The 26,818-nt window shown below is 37.9% G+C and overlaps 1 protein-coding gene across 1 annotated transcript in view; it reads right to left on the reverse strand.

The window, feature by feature from the left end:
* Nucleotides 1-3,528: 3,528 nt before the first annotated feature.
* Nucleotides 3,529-26,818, reverse strand: part of LOC122657824 (serine/arginine-rich splicing factor RS41-like) — a 33,912-nt gene continuing 10,622 nt past the window's right edge. Inside the window, exons 7-8 of the mRNA XM_043852626.1 lie at nt 10,956-10,960; nt 3,529-3,542 (exon numbers count right to left, since the gene is read on the reverse strand). Of these exons, the coding sequence (XP_043708561.1) occupies nt 3,541-3,542; nt 10,956-10,960 (7 nt within the window). The 3' untranslated portion in view covers nt 3,529-3,540. The remainder of the gene's footprint in view (nt 3,543-10,955; nt 10,961-26,818) is intronic.

Raw genomic sequence — 26,818 nt, forward strand, 5'->3', positions numbered from 1 at the left:
TTTCATCGAACGGTTTTCAAACTGTAAATAGGAGCTGTTTTGGAGAGGTTAAAAACCCATAAAAATTCATGCAAAATTAGATTCATGAAGTTCACGCTCTCCTCTTTCAATCCATATTCTGATCATCCCTAGATTATGCTCCAATATCCATAGAAAATTCCCCAAATACCCCTTCTTAACAATTCCTTCCATTTGGAACATTCATTCTTGGAACTGCTCTCGGAGGTTTCGGGCGATGGTTTCCGGACAAAAAAGGTTACCAATACTGAGTCTAGACATCTCCATACTACAAGGTTAATTTTCCTTACTTTTATCTATTTTCTTTGATTTTCTTAGATAAAATAAGTTGTTTTGAGTTTTAAATATCTTCAAACATAGCATAAGAGTGATAAAACTCAGAAACTTTTAGGGGAGATGTTTATCACTATCTTTGATGTCCATTAATTTTCCTGTGCTCCAAATCATGTGTTTTGAGACACTTTTGCCTTGTGAATATTTTGGGGTTTTGCAAAAGTGGGGCCCACAAAGTAGGATTCGAGTTTAGCCACTGATATGGGTGTGAAGAGCATGTTTATCTTAGTACATCACTGCTCTGGTTGTATCTGATTCGGGTTAGCAATATTTATTTTGTATTTTCTTTGTTCTAATCCCTGTTTTTACCTTCCAGATATATATATATATATATTTTATGACTTTCTTTACCCAACAAGGATATGTAGTGTCCTCTATAATGTGTCATATCACAGAGGACAATCCCCATCCGTGGGTGAGTTTTGATTTGTATGTCATCCATTCCTTTTCTCACCTTAGTGGCATAATGGTAATCTTGTAGGTAAAAAACCCCTAAAAATGATATAATACCCCAAAAAATAAAAAGTTTTAATCCATTTCATACTGTTTTAAATTGTTTTATAAAGTTTTTCATGTGCATACATGCATATTAGGTGTCATAACCATGCATAAAAAGTCATTCTTGCCCTTGGGGGCATTTCAGTAATTTATCAAATGCAAGCCCAATGTGCCATCCAATAGGCTTACTTGGCATGTTTAGTAATCTTAAGATGTTTAATGACATGTCAAATGCCTGAAAATGACTTAAAAGTGTCTATTCTAGCACTTTTACCATTTTGCCTTTTAGGGCCATTTTGGTCATTTCACAATTTAATCATGTTTAGGACCTGGAAAAGTTTTTATCACTTTATTTGCATGTTTTAATTTTCATAATCATGTTTTAAGTATAAGTTTGCATTTTCATACATATTTGTATTTTGGTCTTAATAGGGGTATTTTGGTAATTTTACCATTTCTGTTTTTTAGCATTGTATATATTTTAATGATTCACATGCATGCTTTTAATTATTTTAACCTTTCATAGCATTTAAATGTGATTTTATGCCTTCGTACATATTTTGGCCCTCTAGGGGCATTTCATAATTTTGGTCATTTTGGTTTTTAAGTGAATTTGTCTCCTACGTAATTGTCCTTATCATGACATAATCGTAGGATTTTTCTCTAGTGAAAGACATAATCATAGGCTTAGGATCTAAATCAATTTGGACAATTTTTTTTGGCACAGTTGACCATGTTTTTCACCATAAAGTAAGATTTCTAACTTAGGTAAAATACATCAAATAGATTAATTAGGATGTATAAAGTACATAATCACTTAACTTAGAAGTAGTAATTAGGGTTAAAATATTAATCTTGATTAGCCAAATTAGATCTATAAATTTCAACAAAGATAATCAAAATCTTTCAAAAAAACTAGTTTAATTAGGTGCATAATACGTATAATACAACAGAGTTTGGTCTAGGAAGATTGGCCTTCGGCCGGACGGTTGCTGGATGCCTAATACCTTCCCAGCCCGTAACTTGACACTTACCTAGAGATCTGGGGCAGACCATTCATTGAGTCAGTGGAGTTAATTTAGTATCCTTTCTCCATGGTTTGAAGTATCGGTATCGTATTACCCGTATTGGGCGATACGTACCAGCTTTGCTAGTCACCGATACCGTTACTGTGCCGATACCGTATCGGTAGCATGATACAGACAAAGGGTAAAATTGTCATAAAACTCTTTTGTTAAGGAGATTCAGGGGTAATTTTGTCCGATACAGTAGATCCAAGCCGATACCGTATCAATATCGTAGCAATTTTGTAGGTTACTGATACCTATTCCGATACCGTGCACTAAAACCATGTCCATCTCTATATTTTGGGGTATCAAACTCATCAAGAATTACAAACCACATGGTTAGTTTGTCATAGTTAAGGATGTAAATGGATAGTCAAAAATCCGTATTTGATTCGTATTCTTATTCATTTAGAGGAATCTGTATTAGAAAAATCGATTTCCAAAAACTATCTGAACTTGTTCGGAAGCTAATTGGATGCAATTGATAGTATATTATAAGTAATTAACCAAGAAATTGAATGTAAAAAAAAAAATAAAAGAGAAGAGATTCACTAGGATATCTATATAATTTCATATATGACACTTCAACATCAACCATAGTGGGGCAGTGGATTCAATCCTTCACCTTCTCGTTTTCACAAAATTCCGTCCTTTCTAATTCTCCACCTTAACATAGATAGTGAGACTACAATGCTGCTCTCTTAGGTTCATAACTGCACTTACCAGTCTCTACTAGGAAGTAAATAGATAGTTGAAAATTCTTATTCAATTAATTTTTATGTCCATTTAGAATGATTCATATTCAAAAAATCAGTTTTTGAAAACTATCCACATCCGATGGAAAGTTAATCGAATATGAAAATGTTATATTTGATTTGAATTCGATCCATTTACATCTCTATCTTAGTTAATTACAGTAAGAGAAAATGAAGGCCCCAAACTGCTCAAGTATTTGGGTTTTAGCTTTGTTATCAACCAAAACACTCAAAAACTTATGCCTTGTTATGAGAAGCAGATATTGTGATTCAATTCGATCATCCCACCATCCTCATTCCTCATTCCTTGTTACAACAATCCTTCTACTAAACTTTTTAAAGTTGACAACCAATTGATTAGTCATGTATAGAAATATTCACGAATATTGATATTAAATTCCTAACAATGTAAAAACCTTTTTCTTTTCAACAGGCTGATTTGTCATTACTAATCTCAAGAAAACGTATAGCTCCTCCTCAAAACTAGGGGGTCTTTTCATATGGGAAGGAGAGAGATAGACTCGTGGTAATTTGGCGTAGGTCACACTCACGGACAAAATACTTTTTCACACACACATACACATGTGCACACACACACACACACACACAAGAATTAAAAATGACATTCGCTCTTCTTAAAGTCCAACTACAGCTGGTGATGTTACAAAGAAAAACTAAATCCTTTACAAAAACAAAAAAAAAATTAAATTAAATTAAAATTTCTATTAGCTTTAGATCTTTAACCTTTTTAGGAGCAAACAGAAGGTCATGCGTGAGCAAAACACCAACTTTTCCAGAGAGGTTTCTTAGTGATTCAAGAGGGTTAAAAGGTCTACCCACTTTTCTTGTTGAATCTAACTCCTCTCAGGTTCTTGCCCGATCAGATTCGTACGATCCCCTCATAAGAAGTTGAGAATGACGATCTCATCCCCTATCCGAACATACTGCCCAGGTGGAGTGAGATCATCATTTCCGCCCTCTCGAGAGGAACCTACGAACGCAGGAACCTGAGAGGAGAAAAACTCCAACTCCCCCCAACCCAGTCAACTGGGCTAAAATAATGGTTGGTTCATCTGCAAGATTGTCCGTCTCCACGTGATGTGAGTTAAGAAAAGGGAACAGATCACACATGCCTTTAACTCTTATGGTGGCAGAACAGAAGCAGAACTAGTCTTGCCCATTTTTGATTGAATCATCTCAGACTCAGACTACGTACGGCCTAGGAATCAGCCTAAGAATAATGAATGAAACAAATGGATTTTTCTTGTTCATTTATTTGTACTTGGCAAAAAGGTCTTAAAATAATGATGGCAGTGTTCCATCAATCTCAGTCATTGATTTTTTGACATAAAATCTGAACCGTTCAATTTTTTAAAGCACAAATGTTGTTTGTGAAATTCGATTGATCCCAGCAAACCAAATTAGACCGGTGGTAAACTGAAACCGATCAAATCCACTAGGGTTTTGTTTTGAACAGAAGGGAAAATCGTTCAAGAAACCAGCTCGTCTTCTTCCTCTCACGCTCATGGAAACCCCTCTTTGTCCTCTCACGCATCTGGTTCTGGTTTGTCCATAGCAGAAATTTCGAGTCTTCTTCTTCTCACGCATCTGGTTTTGATTTGAGTAGCAGAAATTGAAAGTTTTATTCCTCTCACGCATCTGGTTCCATTTGAGTAGCAGAAAAAAGGGGATTTTGAAGCCTTCCTCTCCAAAGGCCGTTGTCTGTAAAGCGTAATTGTTCAAGAACATTCATCAACTTCTCTAATTCAAGAAACACTATTTTTAAAACCAGCACCAGCAGAATAACATCTGAAATGAACAAAGAAGTGGATAGATCGATTGAATGAAACCGCAAAGACATTGCTTCAAATTGGTATCAGAAGTTGTAAAAGGATGATTCCATTATTTTCATTGCCACTAAAAGGGGAAAAGAAGAACCCAATTACGGATTTCTCAATTCCTGTATCAGAGCTTCTTCCAACAAACTCTCTGACTCCTCCATCAATTCATGGGTCAATCTAAACATTAAAATACAAAATTCCATCTGATTAAGAGCATCATCACTATCCAAATCACCTTCTCTCAACATAGACAACAATTCATCATCTTTCAAACCCTTCAACCCTAGTAAATCAGTGTTCCTTTCAAGCTTTCAAACATGATGACTTCCTTGTTAGGGCCCTTCAATAAATGAAACCCATTACAAAGCTCTCAAATCAATCCTTCCCCATCCAATTTCTCAGCCATAGTCGGTAAGAAATCTTCAAAATCAACTGCCTTTCGTCCTACCATTCCTGAATCTTCAAATTCTTGAATGAAATCGAAGAAGAGAAGATAAAAGAGAACTCAAACTTGAATTGGGAATGAGGAGAAGTGAGAGGAGGCAACAGAGCTAAATAATGGAGAAAACAAAAGGGGTTCGTGCAAAGAGAGTCCATGGATGCCAATGAAAAGTCTATGAGGTTGGATGGGGTTTCTTTGGATTCAGAAGCATGAGAGGAAGAAGACGAGCTTCCATACCCACGTATCAACCGACGAAGTCTGCGAGGTTAGGTGGTTTCGGTTTGACTGGCCGGTCCGACTGGTTTGCTGGGATCAACCGAGTTTCACAAACAATATTTGAAAATGTTAAAATTGATCGTTCGATTTTCATAAGTACACGTGTAGTTTAATTTGTGCTTTAAAAAATTGAACGGATCAGATTTTATGTCCGAAAATCAATGACTGATATTGATGGAGCACTGCCATCATTGTTGATCGCTGCTACCGCTCACCCTTTGTGATTTTATGGTGACCCACTTTCCTGTCCTTTCCTTTCCTTTCCTTTCCTAGTGTCAGTGTCAACTCTATCATGTGATGAAAACTGATGATCCCAACTCCTTTACCCTTTTCATGTCATATGTACTCGTCAACCTAAATGGGTGGTCAGGTTTTGCATGAAAGAAAAAGAAATGGACCTGAAAGAATGAGGGGTCTATTCATTCATATGGCATACATTGATTGAATCTGAATGCTTCCTCCTCATTTATTGATCGAAATCGGTAGATGACATGTCCCCACCAAGCTTTTATCAGATTTATACATGAGTCAGTCCACATGCAGGTGAAAAGCTTTTATAAATCAGATTTAGATGTTTGTTACGGCTCCTCACAAGAAACTGAATGCTTCCTCATTTATAGATGAGTTCACATGCAGGTGCATAGCTAAAGCTAAAGCTGCTGCTACAAGTACAAATTCTCACACTACACACCAAAACAAAGCAGAGCCCTATCCCCTATGGTTGATTGATTTCAGTCAATATGGAATGGAATTAGACCGGGATTGGCTTGACCCGCTTCAGTTCCGGATTCAGTTCCTAGAATAATCCGGGGCTGATCTAGACCGATCCAAGCAAACCGAACTGGTTTTTAAACCCTGGCATAAATAAACCCCACTTACTTATAAAGAGAGAAAACAATAGAGGTAAGAGGAGAAAGAACTGTAAGCTCCGGCGAACATCTCTGCAGGTGAAGGCGAGTCAATGTGAAAGCGAAGGCCTCCGGCGAAGGCGCTGCACGTGCGTGAGTCAGGCGTCTGCAACCGCTCTCTCTCGGCGACTCTCCTTGCCATAAATCTCCCGAGAAAGGGGCAACCTCCGGACAAGGAACTGCTGCGCACTTTGGTCAGTTCTCTAGCTCTCTCTGTCCGTCTCTCTATCTCTATCTGTTTGCTCTCTGTCTCTCTCTATCTCTGTCAGTTTTGTGTTGAAGCTTTTGTTTATAAAAGAAAAACTAAAATTTGGTGTTAGTATCTTTTAGGTGAAGTGATAGAACACATGGTCAGGCCAAAACCAAAGAGAGGCCTGAACAATGCTTGAACTAGCCCAGCTATGATCACATGTTGATGCAGACTAAGCCAAACTGATTGGAAATATACTGGGTTTTTTAAACAACATTGGTGAGAAGCAGAAGAAAGAACAGAGGAGATTTGAGTTCTAGCGCCATGCCTAAGTGGTGGTCGTGTGGGCTTAGTTTCTTACAGATGAATTTGTTGCTCTTGCAGGTCTGTAAGCAAGGAAGTTATACAAATTGGATTTGAATGACTAAAATCTCGTCTACCCTCCTGAAAGAATTGAAGTAAAAATTACAGAAAAAAAATTTAACAAAGAAAAGAAGAGAAATAGTTGAAAATATGTTGAAATTGTTTTTCAGGCCGGATTGGGGTTGAATTTGAGAAACACAGAGAGAGAGAGAGAGATTACTTTCATTATGTGGATGATAATTTTGACTTTGCATCTCTATAAGATTTTATCCCTTACACTCCTAATTGCTTGAGCTTTCTCGGGAGGTTTATGGAAAGGAGAGCCGGGGTTGCAGACGCCTGACTCACGCACGTGCAGCGCCTTCACCGGAGGTATTCGCTTTCATCTTGACTCGCCTTCGCCGGAGTTTGCAGAGGTGACCACGATCTTCACCGGAGCTTACAGCTCCTTCTCCAAGAGCTCTTCGTCGATTTTGGGAAAAAGTGGAAAGAGAGGAGAGAGACGAGAGCAGGAAAGAGTGGAGAGAGCAGAGAGAGAGGTGGTTTCTATGCAATTTTTGAAGCGGAGGTACCGATGAAGCTCATCGTTGCCGCCTCCCTCGCGTGAATCCTTAGATTCTTTGGCAAACCACTTTTTATTTCCCAGCCTTTCCGTTCATTCTCGAGACAGCCTATCCAATTATTTTCATTTAGTGTCCATGGGTTGAAACATCTCCCGATCTGCATCCCTAAGCTCAACAAGTGATCTCCTCCATTTTAGTCTTCGATCTTCTCTATTGTTTAGTTATTCGGCTCCTGGATTTATCGCAGCGACGCTACAGTTCTTATTATTTCACTTTGTTTAGTGGTAATGACACAAATTAAGTAAACCATTTATTGTTTTTTTTATTTTTATTTTTATTTTTTTTGTAGTTTAAAATCGAGAATGAAATTGTTTCAGTCTATTGTCATCGAGACTTCACCACAAGTCGTTTGGGACATGGCATAGGCCGATACCATGGTGTGCAGAAAAGAAACTGCAGTTTTCATTATTTCCAGCAAGAGGGAAGGGAATTATGTGCTTCGGAGCCACTAAAATGAGGTACTGTTGTCTAACTATCTCTCTTTAATGGTTAGTGAAGTGAGCTAGTGATGCCTTTTCCATAGACTTGGTGTCCCATGTGGACTTTTGCATCAACTACCATTGGTGGAAACATTGGTTTGAAGGAATATTTTTAGCGTATATTTGAGCGATTCTTTCCGGTTGGACTCCGTGCCACGAGATTTGTCGGTGAGTATGATGGTTCCCTCCTTACCACCAACCTTGAGGATAAAGTTGTTTTGATGGGCCGTGGAATGTTATGAATGGGATTATTTGTTAATTAGTTAGATTTGTATTGCCCCTATATAATGGATTTTCTTGTATTCATTGAATATGAAAAGAATGAAGAAAATAATTTAGTTTGTCTCTCTCAGTTCCTTCTTTTTAAGAGTTTCTCATTGATCCGAATTAGTGAGATTTTCTCCGTTAGGGTTCTTGAATTCCTTCCCAGATTCTGGAATCATAACCCCTATTATTATTTTATTAAAAACAATCCTTTGAACTGCATTTTACGGCCTCACGGTGTAAAACTTGATATCACAGAAACTAATGTTCCTCAAATTATTGTTTTTGGGGAGTGCAAAAACATAAGTGAATTTCTACAATCGCCTACTGCTTTTGTGAATACTGAAATGTGGAAGGGTAGTCGTTTTGCTGTTTCTATATATAGAAGACTCCCGAAATATGTTGCGACAAATGGTCGAGTCTTTACTTGCCCTTGTCCCAGCTTATGATGTTGATTCAATTATTGAATCATTTGTATTGGAGGAGTCGTCGTCGCTAGATTTCAAAATAGTCAAAATCAGATATAATTATGGTAAGTAAAATATTAGTATTTTAGTGTTTTTTTAATGCCTTTTTTTTAAGCCAAAGATTTCTAACTTTGTTTTTTATTCTGTTTTTTTCTCAACACGCTATACAAAACCAGAGTGCAAGTCTTTCTACCTTTATATATTGTAGTTTATATTTTCCAATCTTATTGTTCGTTTGTTTTGTTTATTGTCTGTAGATCATAATATGGTCAAGACAAAATTGAACGATTTTTTTGAAATGTTGAGCTCAACAATTCCATACCTGTCAATTTTTTGAGTTTCAAGATTTTAAAGTCATCTGTAAGTTTTGGGATGAATAGAATTTACTTATTTATTTATTTATTTTTTCTATTTTTATAAATGATTTTTATTTTGTGATTTGCAGACATCCTCCATTTGACTTGTTCAATAAGAATCCAGTATTTTGGCCGGCGCAAGCTAAGCGAAACTATTGGGCACTTCTTATCGAAGTAATATTGTGTGATTCTTCTCACTATAATTTAGTTGAGAGAGTGGTGGAGTACTGGAGTCTACTTTACCCACACACCAACACCGGCAGGATGTCGCATTATAGCTTCCTAATAACTGGCGTACCGTGAAACAATATCAGTATTGTTTCTCTCTCTCTCTCTCTTCCTAATAACTGGCGTACCATGAAGCAATATCAGTATTGTTTCTCTCTCTCTCTCTCTCTCTCTCTTATATAAATACAAACTATAATTTAGATAGTGTAACTTTTACTGCACCCCGATGTTTATTATTAATTAGCTTCAATAATATTATTGTAATTACAATGTTTTGCATGAAAAGTACAAAATGAATCGTATTATGAGGAATCATAACAAGGTAAATTCATATTATTTCACTTTGTTTGTGTAGTAGTAGTACTAATGACAAAGCAAGTAAACCCTTTATCTATTTATTTATTTATTTATTTATTTTTGTAGTTCAAAATCGAGAATGAAAGTGTTTCAATCTATTGTCATCGAGACTTCACCACAAGTCCTTTGTGACATAGCATAGGCCAATATCATGGAGTGCAGAAAAGAAACTGCAGTTTCATTATTACCAGTAAGAGGAAGGGAATTACGTGCATTCGTGGCCTGATTGCAATGCCTATCATTATTTTGTTTTTTAAATGATAGATAATTGAAGTGCATTATACCAAGACAATGCTGGTGTCATTCGATTTCACCGTAATATCTGAGCTCATAATTCTGACAAAAATGTACAGATTAAAGTTCATTAGAAATTATTATTAATGTTTCTTTACTAATATGCATAATTTTTTTAACCATTTTAGGAACGAAGAGAAATTGATTCTGAACTATATTTAGCTTTTCCAAAACTCCTCTGTTATCTTTATCGTGCTTTCGATGTTCTTTGAGGTTTGTATTCTTTACCACTTTTTTTATAGCCTTGCCCATAAAGGGTGCAATATTATTTTGTAATTGAACTTAAAAGTTTGGGACCACTTTCAAAAACTTGCAACCTCAATGAATTTTGGAGAGTCTTGTTAGGCTCCTCTCCTACGACTTGCCCCACCTCCCTCCCTCCCTCCTACAAGACACAAACAGGGGTAGGGGTTAGGGTGGTAATTTCACCGGAGGCGGGAGGAGGGTAGGTCGTAGGAGAGGAACCGGATCCATCCGAATCTTGGCTTTGTTGGGTGTTAAATGATATTGGATTTCTTTGCGTCAAACCACACATTTGTTTATTTTTATTTTAGGGGAAAATATAGGGGCACCCCCTCAACTATGGCCCGTTTTCATGTACACGTCGTCATCTTCAAAACCTTCTGAGTCAGTCAACTGAGTTAATTCACTGTCACCTAACTAACAAAAAACATAAAGTTACTAAAAGACCCTCTTTACCTTAATACATTAAAAAAATAAAAAGACCAAACAACCCTAAATCATTAGAATCGAAAGATAGGTTTTAGATACTGAAGAATCCTACTGGAACTGGGATTCTCAAACCTTGAAAATTCAGTAGAATTGAAGGATACGTTTTAGGGTTTGAAATAAGTGTTGGACAAGTGTGTGTCTATCAAACCCGGTTCGGTCCGGTTCGACCCAGTTCACCTTTGTATTGAACATTTATACATTTTAGTTTAATATTGTCACATGCGATATAAACTTTTTGAGCATTATGTGTCCGTAAGTTATACTTAAAATAGTAGTCACGACTAGGGTTTGGGCTGGGCACCCTTATCATATGGTCGTCGCATTGGGTATGCCTAGACATGTGATGTCAGGGTACGAATGCGAGTGCTCACATGTTTGATGTGTGCATTGGCGAAGAATCTACTTTGTCGATTCCCTCATGTATTACTATCAGATGTAGGAAAGGATAGACATGTGTCACCGACACCTGCACTGAGGGAACCTGTCCACCGCAAAGTGTGATCGCATTCTTTGGTTCATCAATGACTAAGACTCAAGCGAGTCAAAGTCGGTGTTCTGAGAATGCTTGAACACTTTGTGAGTGAAGGAGTTATCCAACACGGTCACCTCGCCCGATTGGGGAACACCAAGATAGAGACTGCTCGTGCATGGTCGGATCGAACGGATCCAGATCGTTTTGGAAATGGTTTTGCAAAATTTATTTTACATTAAATGATACATTATTTATAGTTATTTCAAATAAAGTGTTTTATCGAGTTTTGCGGGACCCGATCGGATGCACAGACGCTCTTATATGGACATGTATTATGGATTGGGGCTTGGCAGTACATGTGTACATGCCTTAGATTCCATAATGATGGTGTTGATTAGTGGGGGTTGTATATGATAAATTGTTATCATATAGGGAGTTATTTGGAATTTGCTAATTTAATTGGCTCTTTATTTAATTAATGGATTTGGTGCTATTTGTAATTATCCATTAATAATTAAATAAAGAATCTAATTAATACTTTCCCTATTGGATTCTCGCTTCTTCACCTGTGTAGAAGACTTTGAGTTTAAACAGAACTACCAGATCGAGAGAGAGAGAGTCGACTACTCACTAGGACTCTATTAAATCTATCTAGGATATAATTAAACCCTATTATTATAAATAGGGGACCAAAAAAATGTAGAAGAGAAGCTCTCCACGTTTTTGGAGCGACACACTCTCTCCTACGTTTTTGGTTTCTCTCTCTCCCTCTTGTGATCTCTCTCTTCTTCTTCTTGCTTCTCTCACTGTGTTTGAGAGCTAGGGTTTGTGAAACCCTAGATCCTGGCCGAGGAGTTTGAGGGCATCCGGGATTGGCGTGTAGAACCTTGGTAGCACTATTGGAGGTTCAGATCTGTTGCTTGGAGCGCTCATTGGAGGAAGAACCACTGTCTATTGGAGGAGCAACACTTGAGGCTCACCAGGTTAGCGTTCTTTATTAATTCCTTCTCGTTCATTGATCATTAATATTTATGGGATGCGAAAGAAAACTCGAATCGATTAATTTTCGTTGCGCATTTGAGTATGGGATGGATCCATCTTGCCATGTAATGGACTAGAGACGAATTTCTCTGTCCCTATTGTGATAATTAATTTTATGGAATACAATAGGGAAGGAGAAACCCTAATAGGGATGCACCAGGGTTCCCATGGGCGACCATGGAAAACTCTAAAATTAAAATGGGGCACCAGTGGGCCACCATGGGCTAACCCAGGATGTGCAAAACCCTAAAGATAAATATCTTGGTCTCCCTAGGGAACCATGGTTTGATCCCTGGACCGTTGTTTGACCAACAATAAGACCATTAACTAGTGAGAAAAAAATATCATCAGACCCTTCTTTTTCAAATCAAATAAAAAAAATTGAATAGAGAAAAATGGTAAAACGGCAGAAGTACCATAATCATCATATCTGGGAAATCTTTACACAAGATAATTAGTAACCGTAAATGAAGAACATTAAGCTAGTAGTATATTAATTAATCGACCATCAAAGTTTCTATTTTACATGAGAGGTGGGTGGCTGGGGGATCGTGCAGAGATGGTGGGTGGCACAGGATCGCAGCAGGGGCTGCCGCAATGGACTCTCAACAAAATTGGGTGTATTGCAGCGGCTGATCGCAGCAAGAGAGTGGAGTTGCAGTAGGCGATAGAACCTAAGGGTGGTGTGGGGTGGGGGGGGGGGTGGGGGAAGGGGCAGCAGGGGGTCAAGGCAATGGGGGTTCGTCAAATCTGAAGGGAGGTAGATCCCCGGCGATGGGTTGCAGCGACGAAGGATGAAGGTGTCCCACTTTTCTCGCTCCCACGTTGTGAAATTTCCTCATTAGTGCTTGTAATTTATTACCACCTCATTGTATGAAGGGCAAAACAGACTTCTTGGTTATAAACAGACACCCTTTCCATTATTCACTCCTACTTCTTCATTTTTATTTTTACTTATAAATTTTCTCTACATTGTTTTGAAAGTATCCATAGACTTCATTTAGTTGGGATAAGTCGGAATTGTTGTCCTATTTTGAGAAATTATCAAAATAGAAGATAGAAGTGAGGCGAGAGAGAGAGAGAGAGAGAGAGAGAGACAAGAGACAGAAGAAGATAGAGAGCGAGAGAAAACTTGACGAAACTTAGGGCCCGGTTCATCTCCATCTGGGTTTGGCCTATACAAGCAATTGTCCCTGCATCATAAGCCCTTTCAGGAGTACTGTCAGAATGATCTACTCCAAGATGTGTCTTCCAAGATCCATCTTCTATCATCTGAAGACGGGATCAAAACCATATCAGGTCACAAGGAATAGGATGAAAGATGAACACAAAGTATAACAGTTCAAAATGGACCTACCTCAAAATAATTGGATACAATGACAGAATCTTCAATAACTTCAAGAAACTTAGGGCCAGGTGATGGAATAAATGCAAACTTCCACTGAACAGAGAGAGCAAATACTTATTAGATGTACCGAGAGGAAAATCATTTTTCAAATATTATAGACCCATCAGATCAGTTGTGTTGTGCAACCATTTATGATAAACTACGCTTTCATCCCCTACCAACCAAAAAGGAGAGGGGGGAGGCTCTAAGTAGCAATACCCCCCAACCTCAAAAAATTGTTAGGATGGTTTGTGATAAATAGTTTCAAGAAAAATGGCTCTCCAAAGTACTCTTAAGAATTGTTGAAACCAAAAGGTTCAAATATAAGAACATTTTGACAATTGATTTTATCCATAAATGAGTTTCATCACTCTGCAAAGACTTTCTACACTTAAAATAAGAGTGATGGTATGAACATATATAGAATCTAATATTATTTTACCATCTGATTTTGAAAGGTATATCTTCTGAAGTGGAAAACAGAAATCAAGCGACGCTGAGCACCAAGGTTTATAACTTCTGGAGGAATCTACAATAACAATCAATGCTTAGTAGCGTCAATCTGCACTAAATAACATCAATTTAATGTTTTAAAGACCATGCTTCAACTTGTTTCAAAAACATATGAGCAAATCTGATTGGAATTTTGTAAAGTAAAACTCCCATTTTTCTTTTTTTTTTTTTTTTTTCTGGGGTTTGGTGGTGTGGGGTTTTGGGTTGGGGACTTAATTTAAATAAATAATTAGAAATTTCTTTCAAGAAAAACTATCTTTTTCCACCTCGGAAGTTTCCAAAGCCAAACTTTACCGCTCACTCATTTATCCTTTCCCAGTGGTTCTCACCTTCACAATAAGAAAATCACAGAGCAAGTTTCAGAATACATTATTACCAAGGTTCAAAATCTCGCAAAATTTCGCCTATATTTCGTCAAATTTCGTATATCTCGAGCTGTCTGAGATACGATACCAATCCGAAATGGAAAAATATCATATTTCGACGATATCTCGTGAGATATCGACGAAATATCGTGGACTCACGATATATCGTGAGATATTGAAAAAGTCACTAAAAGTGTCACATGCAATATTTCGAAAATCTCGGTAATTTCGGTAATCGATCTAGTTTCGAAAATTTCAAAAATCTCGATCATTTTGGCATTTTACACCCACAGAAAAATACCATATTTCGACGACGAAATTTCGGTATCTCGGAAATTTCGATCTGACCGAAACACCGAAACGAAACGAGATTTAGTACCATGATTATTACTTTTGAAAAAAAAAAAAAATGGCTTACCTTAGATCCTTGAAATATTTTCAAGTAATCGTTTTCTACCTAAAACCAGCAGGATAAAAATCTAGGTTTTAGATCTTTCCTGTACCCATGGGAGTTGGGACTCCATATGGTTATATTATCCAAAAAAATATTCTCAATTTAAGAAGATTGCTGTAACAGGTCCAGCGTAATAAGGGTTCTGGTCCAGCATGTAGCATTCAAACAACTATCAACGTCCAGATCTCACAAGACTTAAAATTCAGCATGTTTTTAACTTGATTTGAAACATATGATACAAATAAACAGGCATTGCTATGCACCTACCACAAGCATGCAAAAATACAACATAGCAGAGTAAGCTATGCTTTACAATATTCTATACAGAAAGACCTTAACTACCTCATCTGCCAAATCGACTTGCAACGGCAACGGCCAGCAATCATATATTTACTTTATCTTTTCATGTGGGAGAAAGTTCTGCAAGGATGTTATTCAGAAATCATTCACCAGACAAGAATGAATTGAACATCAATAGACAAATAATGATCTGGTCTCAAAAGTTCTCTACGGAAATTATATACTCTGGCAGCTGAACGAAACAGATCTGCAGCAATTCCTTTTAAGTTTGTTGGCTTTATAATGATAGAATTTTAAAATAAATAAAAAATAAATTCTAGTAATTCCAATATTAGTGTTAGAATATTAGAATAATACTAGAATTCTAAATAGAATATAAATATACATTTAAATGCAATAAAATAAAAACAAATTTATTTCAATTATTTTATTTTATTAGTAGATCGAGGGCTGGCCTTGGTGCAACAGTAAGGTTGCTCCATTGTGATCAAGTGGTCACAGGTTCGAGTCTGGAAACAGTCTCTTTGTGAAAGCAGGGGTAAGGCTGCGTACATTATGACTTTCCCCCTCCCCAGACCCCGCAGTGGCCGGAGCCTCGTGCATTGGGTACGCTCTTATTTATTATTGTTTATTAGTATTTTTATATAAAATATATAAACTAAGTGAATAGTGTGCCTATGGTTAATAGCTAGGTTAATGTGGTATAATAGGATATATTAGAGTATGACATGATTTATTAAGTTAATGGAGGCTATGGGTGGTAGCACCCTATGGAGACACATGGGCTAGCATGGGGCTGCCACCATGTGCATGTGAAATGTGTGATGGTGGCTGCGCAAGGAGCCATCTAGCATAGCTGATGAGGTGTCAAGGATTAGGTAATTGAGGCTTAATTGGGGTTTGACTAAGTATTACAATGGGCTAATTGGGATTAAGGATATAATTAATACTTGGTACTTACATGGATTCATTAGAGTCTCATTAATATATAAAATAGGTTAGATTAATACTAATTAGTGAATTACCAAGGTAACTATATGTGAGATTAAGTGGGATTAGAAGTTACGTCACAATCAATTCCTAGCCTGAACTCACAAGAATTAGTTCTGGACTTAGAAAAAAAGAAAGAATAAAAATGAACGAGGAAGAAGAAGTTAAAGCTGCTGTGAGTGTGTGAAATCAAATGGGAACTTTGTGTTTTTGGGTAGCTGAATCTTAATGCAAGAGATCTCTGTGATTAGAAGAAGGTACTGCTGGGTTTATCAAGAACTTAAGAAGAAAATTGAGTTGAGTTTGAAGCTAATTCTTAGAGGTAAGTAAAATTTTGAGTTCCAATTTGCAGAATGCTTCAGGATTAGTAATGATGGTATAATTAGACATTTAGACTAAGTTTAACAAGTGGGTAGTAGGATGTTGAAATTGAAGTTTGAATAGAGGTTTAGAGTGGCTGGAGACACCAAAGTGAAGCTGTAATCACAAAGAAATTAAGAGAAGGAGCCATTAGAATCTTAGGTAATGTTTATTTGAATATGACCTTCTTATCTTTGTTTTGTACATCTCTAATTAGATGGTTAGATGTTAGATTGTGTAATGATTTGGATAATTTAAGTTGTAATTAGATGGGTTAAAACCCCAATTAAATGTATTGACTATTGAGACAGGGGTCTTGAACCAGATTAGAACCTGGGCTGAAACCCAGGTACCGGTCAACCGGTTCATGCAAGTGGTCGGACTCCTAGTCGACCAAAAGTCAACCGGCAAGCTACTGTGAATGCCGGTTGCACGACTGTGCAAGTGCAGGTCGACTAGCAGCTTCGATCGAAAGACCCTGAAATGACTTTACAGGGAATTTTTTATGGTGATACTAGGAGAAACATGTTTCAGACCTAATGTAACTTTAAAAGCCCTATAAAATGTGACACAATGCTCTCCTAGTATAGGTGCTGGTAACCATAAGAGTGCTCCAATCGTTGATTGACACATGTATTAAAGAAGTTAAAGGTGAGGGATCATGGTTGTGTAATGTTTGATGTGATGTACTATATGGTGCTTGAACATATGATATATTTATGCAAATGATATGAAAGATTTTTATACACTTAATGATTAGGAAAGAATGTTATGAATGTATATGAATGTTTAATGATGCATGTTATGCTATGATTTATGAAATGCAAGGAATGCTTGAATGTGAATTGACATCTTGTCAAATGATGATGGAATGTTTCATGTACTCCATAGAAATATTCTATAATGTCTTGGCAGTGGAAGCATCGGACCTTGTCAGTACTAACCATAGGTGCCTTACCCTTGTGGTCAATTTGTGAAGGAACGGCAGGACGTGCAAGTCCAGCAGTAGAAGAGCCAGTAGTAAAAGGTTTGGGTGCTGGAAAATTTTTGTTGTTGTCAACAGTAGGAGTACCAAACCGTTTTACCTGGAGGTGCCAATAACTCTTCAGCCTTAAGAGCTTTCTCAAAGCAGTCCCTAACATTAAAAACATTTGCAACACCGATGGCCTTATTGATATCCTATCTTAAGTCCAAACAGAAACGTGACAATTACTGAATCTCATTCTCTTTATTACCAGTACGAGAAGAGAGAGAGTCAAATTTTTGCATGTACTCAGCCACTGACATGTTCCCTTGGCGTAGGGTGTTCAGCTGGTCTTGCAATTGTGCCCTAAAATGCCGGGGCAGATACTTCTTCCTCAACTCATGCTTCATCTAAGCCCATGTAGTGGGTGCATTACCATCATACTCCATGTCACCCTCAATAGTTCTCCACCACTCACGGGCATAAACAACTAGCTTAGTACGTGCTAGGTTTATTTTTCTATCTTTAGGTAAATCAAACCAATCAAAGTAGTCATCCAATGCAGCTAACCAATCGTAAATACCTGGGGTTCATGGTTGCCATCGAATTCCTTTAATTCCAACTTGAACTTCTAAACATCACCATATCTTCGACAAGGAGCACCATTATTAGCATTAAAGTAAGACCTAATATGGTCTTCAAAACTTATACAGTTCTTTGGAGTTCTCTTTCGAACTCTATCTTCTTTGTCATCTCTATACATGTCCTCTCTATATTTGTATTCTCTATCTCTGTCTTCTCTATGTCTGTCCCTATCATCCCTGTACCTGTCCCTATCTTCCCTGCCTCTTCGGTGAGGTCGATGGACTTTGGATTGTGCCTGCTATTTGTCCTCTTCCATGGGCAGATTGCTATCTCTATCAGAAGTGACCTGTCGCTGCTCAATAACCTGCAGCCTATCATTAATAGACCTTTGCTCAGTCTGTAATTATTGCAGCATCTCAAGAACTTTTGTCATAGAGTCTGTGGAGGCAGATGGATTAGGTTGGCCATGTTCATCCATGTCTCTGATACCACTTCATGTAGTCCTAGGTAGGTAGAAGACCCACCAGGAACCAGTACTGCAGGATCTGCTATGAACCGACAGTCTGATAGGGGTAAAATATGAATTTAGGTCAAAATTAGGAATAGGGTTAGGGTTAGGGTTAGGGTTAGGGATAGGTTAAGGTTTGAGAGGTTGGTTATGCTAGGCAGGTGTAGGAGAGTCTATCAGTATTTGTCCAGTGATGGTTTGATGAGCGGAAGTGTGAGATCTTAAAAGGAAACAAGTTAGGGTTTCGAGGTTTTAAAAAGCGGGAAGTGGTTTAGAGGGGGAATTAGGGCAAGGGCTTCAAGTCAAGTTCTCTAGGGGTAGAAAGGGTCACTCGGCCAAGGAAGGGAGGTCTGATGATGGCTGGATGTTGCTGAACAGTAATTTAGGGTTTTGGGTTTTAATGGGAGTCAAGGGAATTTAGAGTTTTGGATGGGATGGGGCAAAGGTCTAGATCGAGTTGAGAGGGTGTACTGGGGATGTTGTGGTTTGAATTTGAAGAGATTCTGACGGTGGGTTAGGTCTGTGAGCAATTTAGGTTATGGGAATTTGAAGAAAACAAAAGGGGGAAATTAGGGTTGGGTTGTTAAAGGTTTAGAAGTAGAAGTATGTGGTTGGGGATGCTGTCACACTTACTTGTAGTAGCAGGGAGTAATCGGCAGCAGCTTGTAATGGCAATAGCTTCAACAAAACTTGGATCTTGGAACTTGAACTTGAAACTAGAACTTGAAGAGAACCACTCTGGCTTCACACTGCAGAGTGTCGATTGGATCAGACTCCAATCCCACCAACGAACCACCTGGGCTTCACACCTCAAGGTGTCGATTGGATCACACACCAATCCCACCAGGCACCAGATTTGATCACACACAAAGCAAATCTTCAATAGAAGAACGGTTGCAGGCTTGCAAGAAAAAAATTCCATAAACAGTGAGGTAAGGAGGAGACCCACGGTTTGCCTTTATTTATAATGGCCAAAGGCCCAAATTCCTATGAAGCCTAGGAATAGGAAATCCCTAATCCTTGGCCGAGTCTAAATACAAAATACTCCCTCTCTAAAATTCGTGTAGAGGTGTGGACCCTAAAATAATATTTTAAAATCACTTAAATTGGACCAGTGATCAACCGGTTCAATTTAAAACACAAAAATATGAAAATAAACTAAGTATAGGGCTAATCCCGTATGCAACTTATGCACCCCAACTATAGGCCCATAAAAGTGGCATATTACATAGAAAACCAATGGGACCAAAGGGCCAACATGTCTATAACCCAACCCTAGACTTATTTCTAGGGAAAGAAGCCCAAGTTGGTGATAAACATTCATCACATGACCTTGCTACATGGAACATCATAGAAAATGAATCATATATACCCGCAAAGGATGTAGTGCAAAAGTCGACCTCGAACCAAGGAAACCAGCGGGAGATCAATTGCAGCCAGGATCAACACGATAAGGAACAAATTAAATAACTAAAACTCTCTGCTTCTTTTTTATTTTTGTTTTTCTATTACATATGAATGGAGAACATAAAGGATAGGAAGAAAGGAGAAGAAAGGGGGTAGGGGAATAGCTATCTCAGCCTAGGTCTCTCACCCACAGCTATCCCAACTGTTGAAACATGGAATTTCTTCAATAACTAATGGCAAGCTTGGCCACAAATTCTATTTTCCAAATCTGATCCTTCCTTACAATAGGGGGCCTATTAATAGCTTAGGCAAGCTTACAAAATAGAAGGTAGAAAATAGAAACTTCTTAAAACCAAAATAGAAGATAGGAAAATAGAAACTACTAAGGCTTTATAGATCCAACCTGCTAAACAAGCAAGGAAACAAAAATAGAAACAAACTGAAATTAGAAGCTACCTAATATACTTGTTAAAACTGAAAATCGAAACTAAACTATGGAAGATATGGACAGAATCTTTCTCCACTTGATGGGCCAACAAGATCTTCTAAAAATCATCCCCACACAAGGCAAATATGGACTGTGACACTATTCACATGAACAGTACCATGAACAGTATTTTGGTCTTTTAACTTCTTAATGCTTCACTCTAGGCTGAGATTGCCTTACGTATTGCTCCATCGAACCAACAAAAACTTGCCACATCATCAGACCAGGCTGCCTCTCACAGCAGTCGAATTCACAATCTTGTTGGGCTGGTTTTGGGGCTTGTTCCTACGGGTACATATGGACTTGTGATCTACATCAGGATGTAAATAGTACAAAGGTACCAAAAGAAACATTTGAACTAACCTCCATCGAAAATGAGAAATTTCAACTTAACTACAAGGTTAAAACCTTCTTACAATATGCATTGACCGAAGGTGAATATAACAAGATAGCCATGTGTGAAACAGCCAAAGAAATTTGGGACACACTTGTGGTTACTTATGAAGGCACATCACAAGTAAAAGAATCTAAAATTGATGGACTTGTGCATGATTATGAATTGCTCAAAATGTTAGAAAATGAATCTATTTCTGAAATGTTTATGAGATTTTCTAACATTTTAAACAAGTTGAAGGGTTTAGGAAAGACATACACCAAGTCCGAAAAATGTAGACAAAAAATAATGGCCATCAAGGAGACAAAGATCCTTGAACAAGTTAGTATGGATGAGCTCTTGGGTTCACTACTAACCCATGAAGTGGAGCTCAATGAAGATGACAAATTTATTGAGGTAAAGGAACCAAAAAGAAGAACTATTGCTCTCAAGACCTCAAACATATCCGATGATGAAAGTGAAGAAGAAGATGAAGAATTCAACTTTGAGAAAGAATTGCCCGACAAAATTCGTCGAACTCAAGAGCATTTAAGATAATGTGCCCCACCATCCGGAGGGTTCAAGCACAATAGAGAACAAGATGGTACTTTTGGAGCATTAGCATGAGGTCAACGATGATGAGTGATGGAGACCATACTATTGCTACATTTTTCGTCCACTCCTGGTTCCACATAAGGCCTCTAACGAGGTTGCTTGGCATCACAACAATGTATTATCGACTAGAGTACGATGCAACGACAATTTATGCAGTATGGTAATCGACAGTGGTATTTGTACCAACGACATCTCTGATGATGCCACTCACAGGCTTGGTTTGAAGACAAAGCCACATCCTAACCCCTACAAAATTGTTTAGGTGAACAAAACCAACTTAAAAAACAATAGACAATGTAATTATACCGACGTCATCTTTGATTGAGCCATTTGCAAGCTTGGTTTGAAGACAAAGTCATAGGCCCACATCCTAACCCCTACAAAGTTGCTTAGGTGAAAAAAACCAACTTAAAAAAACAATGACAATTTGGTCACGTAATCTACTAAGGGTTTATTGTTACAATGCAATGTGACATCCTACCTCTAAAGGTGTGTCACATCCTTCTCAGGCGATAATGGTTATTTGACAAGGTAAAACGTTGTGGCTATAAGAACACTTATTCCTTTAAGCACGATCCAGGTTGAGAATCTACAATATATTAGAAAGTTAACAGCCACACACAACAACAACAACAACAACAACAACTCAGTCTTATCCCAACTAAATGGGGTCGGCTACATGGATCCTAGCCCTCCAATAAGCTCTATTCGAGGTCATACTTTATACAAGGCCTAAGCTATGCATGTCTTTTCTCAATTATCACCACTTCTCCTAAGGTCATTTTAGGTTGCCCCTAGCTCTTTTAGTTCCTTCAATCTAAATTAAATCACTCCTCCGTACTGGAGCATCCCAAGGCCTCCATTGAACATGGTCATGCCACCTCAAACGACTTTCTCGTAGCTTATTATGTATCGTAGCAACTCCCAAACCAGCTCTAATATGATCATTCATTCATTCCTTACTTTATCCTTCCCAGTTTGCCACTCATCCATCTCAACATCCTAAGCTCCAGTACACTGAATTTATCCATATGATGCTTCTTAACTGCCCAATATTCTGCACCATACATCATAGTCGATCGTATGACTGTCCTATAAAATTTTTCTTTTAAGTTTTAAAGGAATACACCGATCACACAAAATTTCGGACGCACTTCTCCACTTCATCCATCCTACTTTAATTCTCAGTGAAACATCATTGTTCTCTATATCACCTAAAATATAGAGCCAAGATACCTAAAATAATCACTTTGTGGAATCTCCTCTCATCAAGTTTCACCACTTCATTATCCGTCCTAGTGTAACCAAAGTTACACACGATATACTCCGTCTTCGATCTACTTAGCTTAAAACCTTTCGACTCCAAGGTTGATCTCCATAACTTAACTAGGCATTTATCCCTATTTTTGTCTCATTCACCAAAATAATATCATCAGCAAAGAGTATACAGGAACCTCATCTTGAATGTCTCTAGTTAAATCATCCATGGTATGCGGAAACAAATAAGGGTTTAAAGTTAATCATTAATGTAACCCAATTGTAATTGGGAATTCACTACCTTCTCCCCCCCCCACCGTTCTTATACTTGTCATCGCACCATCATACATATCTTTAATTATGTCCACGTATTTACTTGAAACATTTCTCTTCTCTAGTACTTGCTAGATTAACTCTCTAGGGACTCTGTCATAAGCTTTTCCTAGGCTTTTCTAGACCATATGGTGATGCAGAGCATCCTGCTGATCCAACAGCCAGCCCACCATCAAGAAGGCCTGACTATTATTTTGAAAAGAACTATTTTCGATTGAAGGCCAAGCACAAGCCCACTGCCCAGTCCAAGACTAAGTTCCAGCCCAAGTTTAGCTCGGTCTAACCATGGACTAAATTCATTTTGTGGTCTTCCCACCTTGGGACAACCAAGCCTGGCCCCACAAAGTCTTCTATCAAAATCTTATAACTTTTCATATTCCTAGGCAAATTTATTATTTTCTTGTTTGTAGTTCCTAAGTCTTGGAACAAGTTTATAGTTTTCTTGGGGTTAGTTTTAATGTATTAGGGTTAGTTTCTAGGTGTTGGAATCCCAACAGTCTATTTATTTTAGGTGCATGTATCCAAGAGGCAGCCTAACCTCTTCCTCCCCTATATCTACAAATTCATGGAGGATGCTTTAACCATTACAGAATTTTCAAAAAAAAAAAAAAAAAAAAAGACTTCTCTTGTGAGAATACTTGTGAGATTATCAAGTGTGCTTGGGTGGGATTCCTAAAGCGGGACACTAGTGGGACTCTAGTTGTCTAAGTTATCTTTCTATCAACTTAACTATCTTCATCAACCCTTCAACATCACCAACAGCAGAATCCTTCCAACAGGTCAGCAAGAACTCCATCACGTTCCTTTTATAACAACTCTCTTCTTCCCTTTCCACCTGCAATCGTGACCTTGTCCTAGCCCTCTTCTCTACCAGATTTCAATCTTGGCTGGCAGCCCTCTTGGTCTGCACCATATGGAGATCCTTCTTGCAATCTCTAAACCTTTCCATAATTCTCGTAATTAGGTAAATAGCTTCCATCGTGGATCTTCCTGGCATAAAACCAAATTGGTTCTTCGTAATAGCAGTTTCTTGTTTCAAGTGGGTTTCAATAACCCTCTCCCATAATTTCATAGTATGACTCATTAATTTTATGCCTCTATATATTGGCTTATTGCAACTCTAAATATCACCTTTATTTTTGTAAATCGGAACCACGAAGCTTCTCCTCCATTCATCTGGCATTTTCCTTGTGCTCATAATCTTATTAAACAACTTGGTTAGCCAAGATAAACCACAAATCCCTAAGCTCTTCCACGGTTCTATTGGGATCTCATTTGGGCCTTGTGCCTTGCCTACTTTCATCCTCCTTAAAGCTTCTTTTACTTCAGACACCCTAATTCTTCGTATATATCTATGACATGTGGTGTCTTAATGGATAATGCAGTCTTTCAAAACACTATTACTCGAAGTATGTTCATTTAGTAGGCTACAGAAATAACCTTCCCAACTCTTTTTAATGTCCTGATCCCTTACTAGTACTTTACCATCTTCACTTTTAATACACCTAACATGGTCGAGATCTCTACTCTTCTTTTCCCTGATTTTAGTTATCTTATAGATTGCTTTTTCCCCTTCCTTTGTGCTCAGATTGTTATAAAGATCTTCATATTTGCCCTTGTTTTTACCACAATCTTCTTAACTTCATTTCTAAAAAAATTATACCTTTATAGATCCTCTACATCCTTAGTTCTTAGGCATGCCTTAAAACTATCTTTCTTAATCGTAATGGTTGTTTGAACCTCATCATCCTCCCCCCCCCAACCAAGTCTCTCTAGAAGAATGACATTTTTCTTTTGATTCGCCTAGGACATCTTTAGCAACCTTCTTAAAACAAGTACCTATCTCATTCTACACCGTATTAGTGTCTCCCTCAAAGTCTGGTGTAGATTAAAATATAACGAAATGAAAGCCAAAACACTGTTCATATGAACAGTGTCCCAGCCCCATATTGCCTTGGTGGGAATGCTACTAGAAGATCCTGTGGGGCCTAAGATCAAACCATGTGAAGACTTTTTAGAAGAATCAATATTATCTATACGTGGGGATTCAAAAGTTTAGTTTAGTTTCTAATTTCAGATTTGGAAAGTAGGCTTAAGTTTCTATTTTTAATTAGACTTAGTTTCTATTTTATAGTTTCTATTTTAGAACCTTCCAACTTAGAGTTTCTATTTTAGTTTCATTACTTGTAATCCCAGTCTCAGCCTTATAAGGGACATTTTATTTTTAGTTTCTATTTTGGAGCTCAATATTTGAGCCTTTATAACGTACAGCCCATAGAGGGACTCCCCCAACCCTCCACGATCTTAATGAATTGAGTTAGTTGCTTTGAGAAAGAATTACATTGTCCAATTGTGTGACATGATGGGCTGAGAGGCCTGGCATGAGAGCCAAAACCCAAAGGGCTGAGAGAGCCGAATCTCCTTATCCCCCGTTACCTTCTCTTATCTTCTCTTCCGCTCCATTTGATCCCCTTGTGTTGCTGTCATACTGTGATTGTTGTAAATGCTAAGAAGATCCTACGAAGGCTCCAATCATCTCCAATCAATTCCAAAGTCTGTTGTTGCTGTTACTCATCAATTGAAGATTGCTGCTACTCCCTGCAATCTGATTTAGTGATGCAGCTTCTGTGTCTCATAACTCCACATCCAGTGATCAGAACAGGCTAAGAATTGGATGAGTTCTTCACAGCTGTTGGGGCTCCACTCGAACCCAATTCCAGCCCTTTCTGTTGGCTGGATTGCTCTGCAGGCCTTCACCTTCTAATTCTGAGTCAAACCTTCTATTTGCAAGGCCAACTCAGATTTCCTCAGATCTCCACTTCTGGCCATCAGAATTGGACCAAACTTACAGTAAAGCTTCATCCCATCAAAATTGAAACTCGATCCAGGCCCATTCCCAGTGCTGGATTGCAAGTTAATCCATAACCTTCTAATTTTGAGTTATCTTCATATCTCAGCCTTTAGCCATCGGAATTGGCTGAAATTTGGAGAGTAGATTCTCTTCACCTCCATCTTCACTCAACCTGAGTTGGACACTGTTCTACACGCTGGTTTGGTTTGAATTCTAAAACTTCTAAATTCTTACTTTGATTTTGGGGTTTATTTGGGGCTAGGTTAACCCTAATCTAGTCCTACAATAAAGTCCTACTTTCCTTGTTTGTCCACTTCATTAGTAAATGATTGCAAAGCATCTCCTTTTAAGCTCCACCACCTTATCCTAGGGCAAATAAGCTTTACCCTTCTTACAATTCTGCATATTTAGGCACACATCCATGACTACTAATCTATGTTGTGTGGTTAGGCTCTCCCCTGGTATCACCACAGTTCAAAATCTCGTTTCGTTTTGGTTAAAATTTTGAATATTTCGAGTATTTCGGTCAAGTCAAAACGAAATGCAACATTGAGTTGAAAAAATGCAATATTTCAAAATTTTCGATCATCTCGTTTCGGGAAATTTTGGAAATCTCGGTAATTTCAGTCATCTCGTTTCGGAAATTTCGGAAACCTCGGTCATTTTGGCATTTTACACCCACAAATGGCCAAGCAAAACTCAGAGAAAAAATACCATATTTCGACGAAATTTTAGTATCTCAGAAATTTTGGTCAGACCGAAACACCGAAACGAAACGAGATTTTAAACCTTGGGTATCACCTTACAGTCCTTACATAACAATCTATCGGACCTTCTAGTTGGAAAGAAATCTATTTGGCTACTACGATGTCCACTTTTGAAGGTAACTAAATGCTCATCTCTCTTTTCAAAGTAAGTGTTTACAATGGATAAATCAAAAGCCACAACAAAATCTAAAATTGAGACCCCCTCCTCATTCCTCTCTCCAAAACCATACACACATGCACACACAAAATATACTTAATGATGTTATAAAGTTCGATTAAAAAAATTGGAGACAAGAAC

Source organism: Telopea speciosissima, chromosome 1 (assembly GCF_018873765.1).
Source record: "Telopea speciosissima isolate NSW1024214 ecotype Mountain lineage chromosome 1, Tspe_v1, whole genome shotgun sequence".
Taxonomy (NCBI): domain Eukaryota; kingdom Viridiplantae; phylum Streptophyta; class Magnoliopsida; order Proteales; family Proteaceae; genus Telopea; species Telopea speciosissima.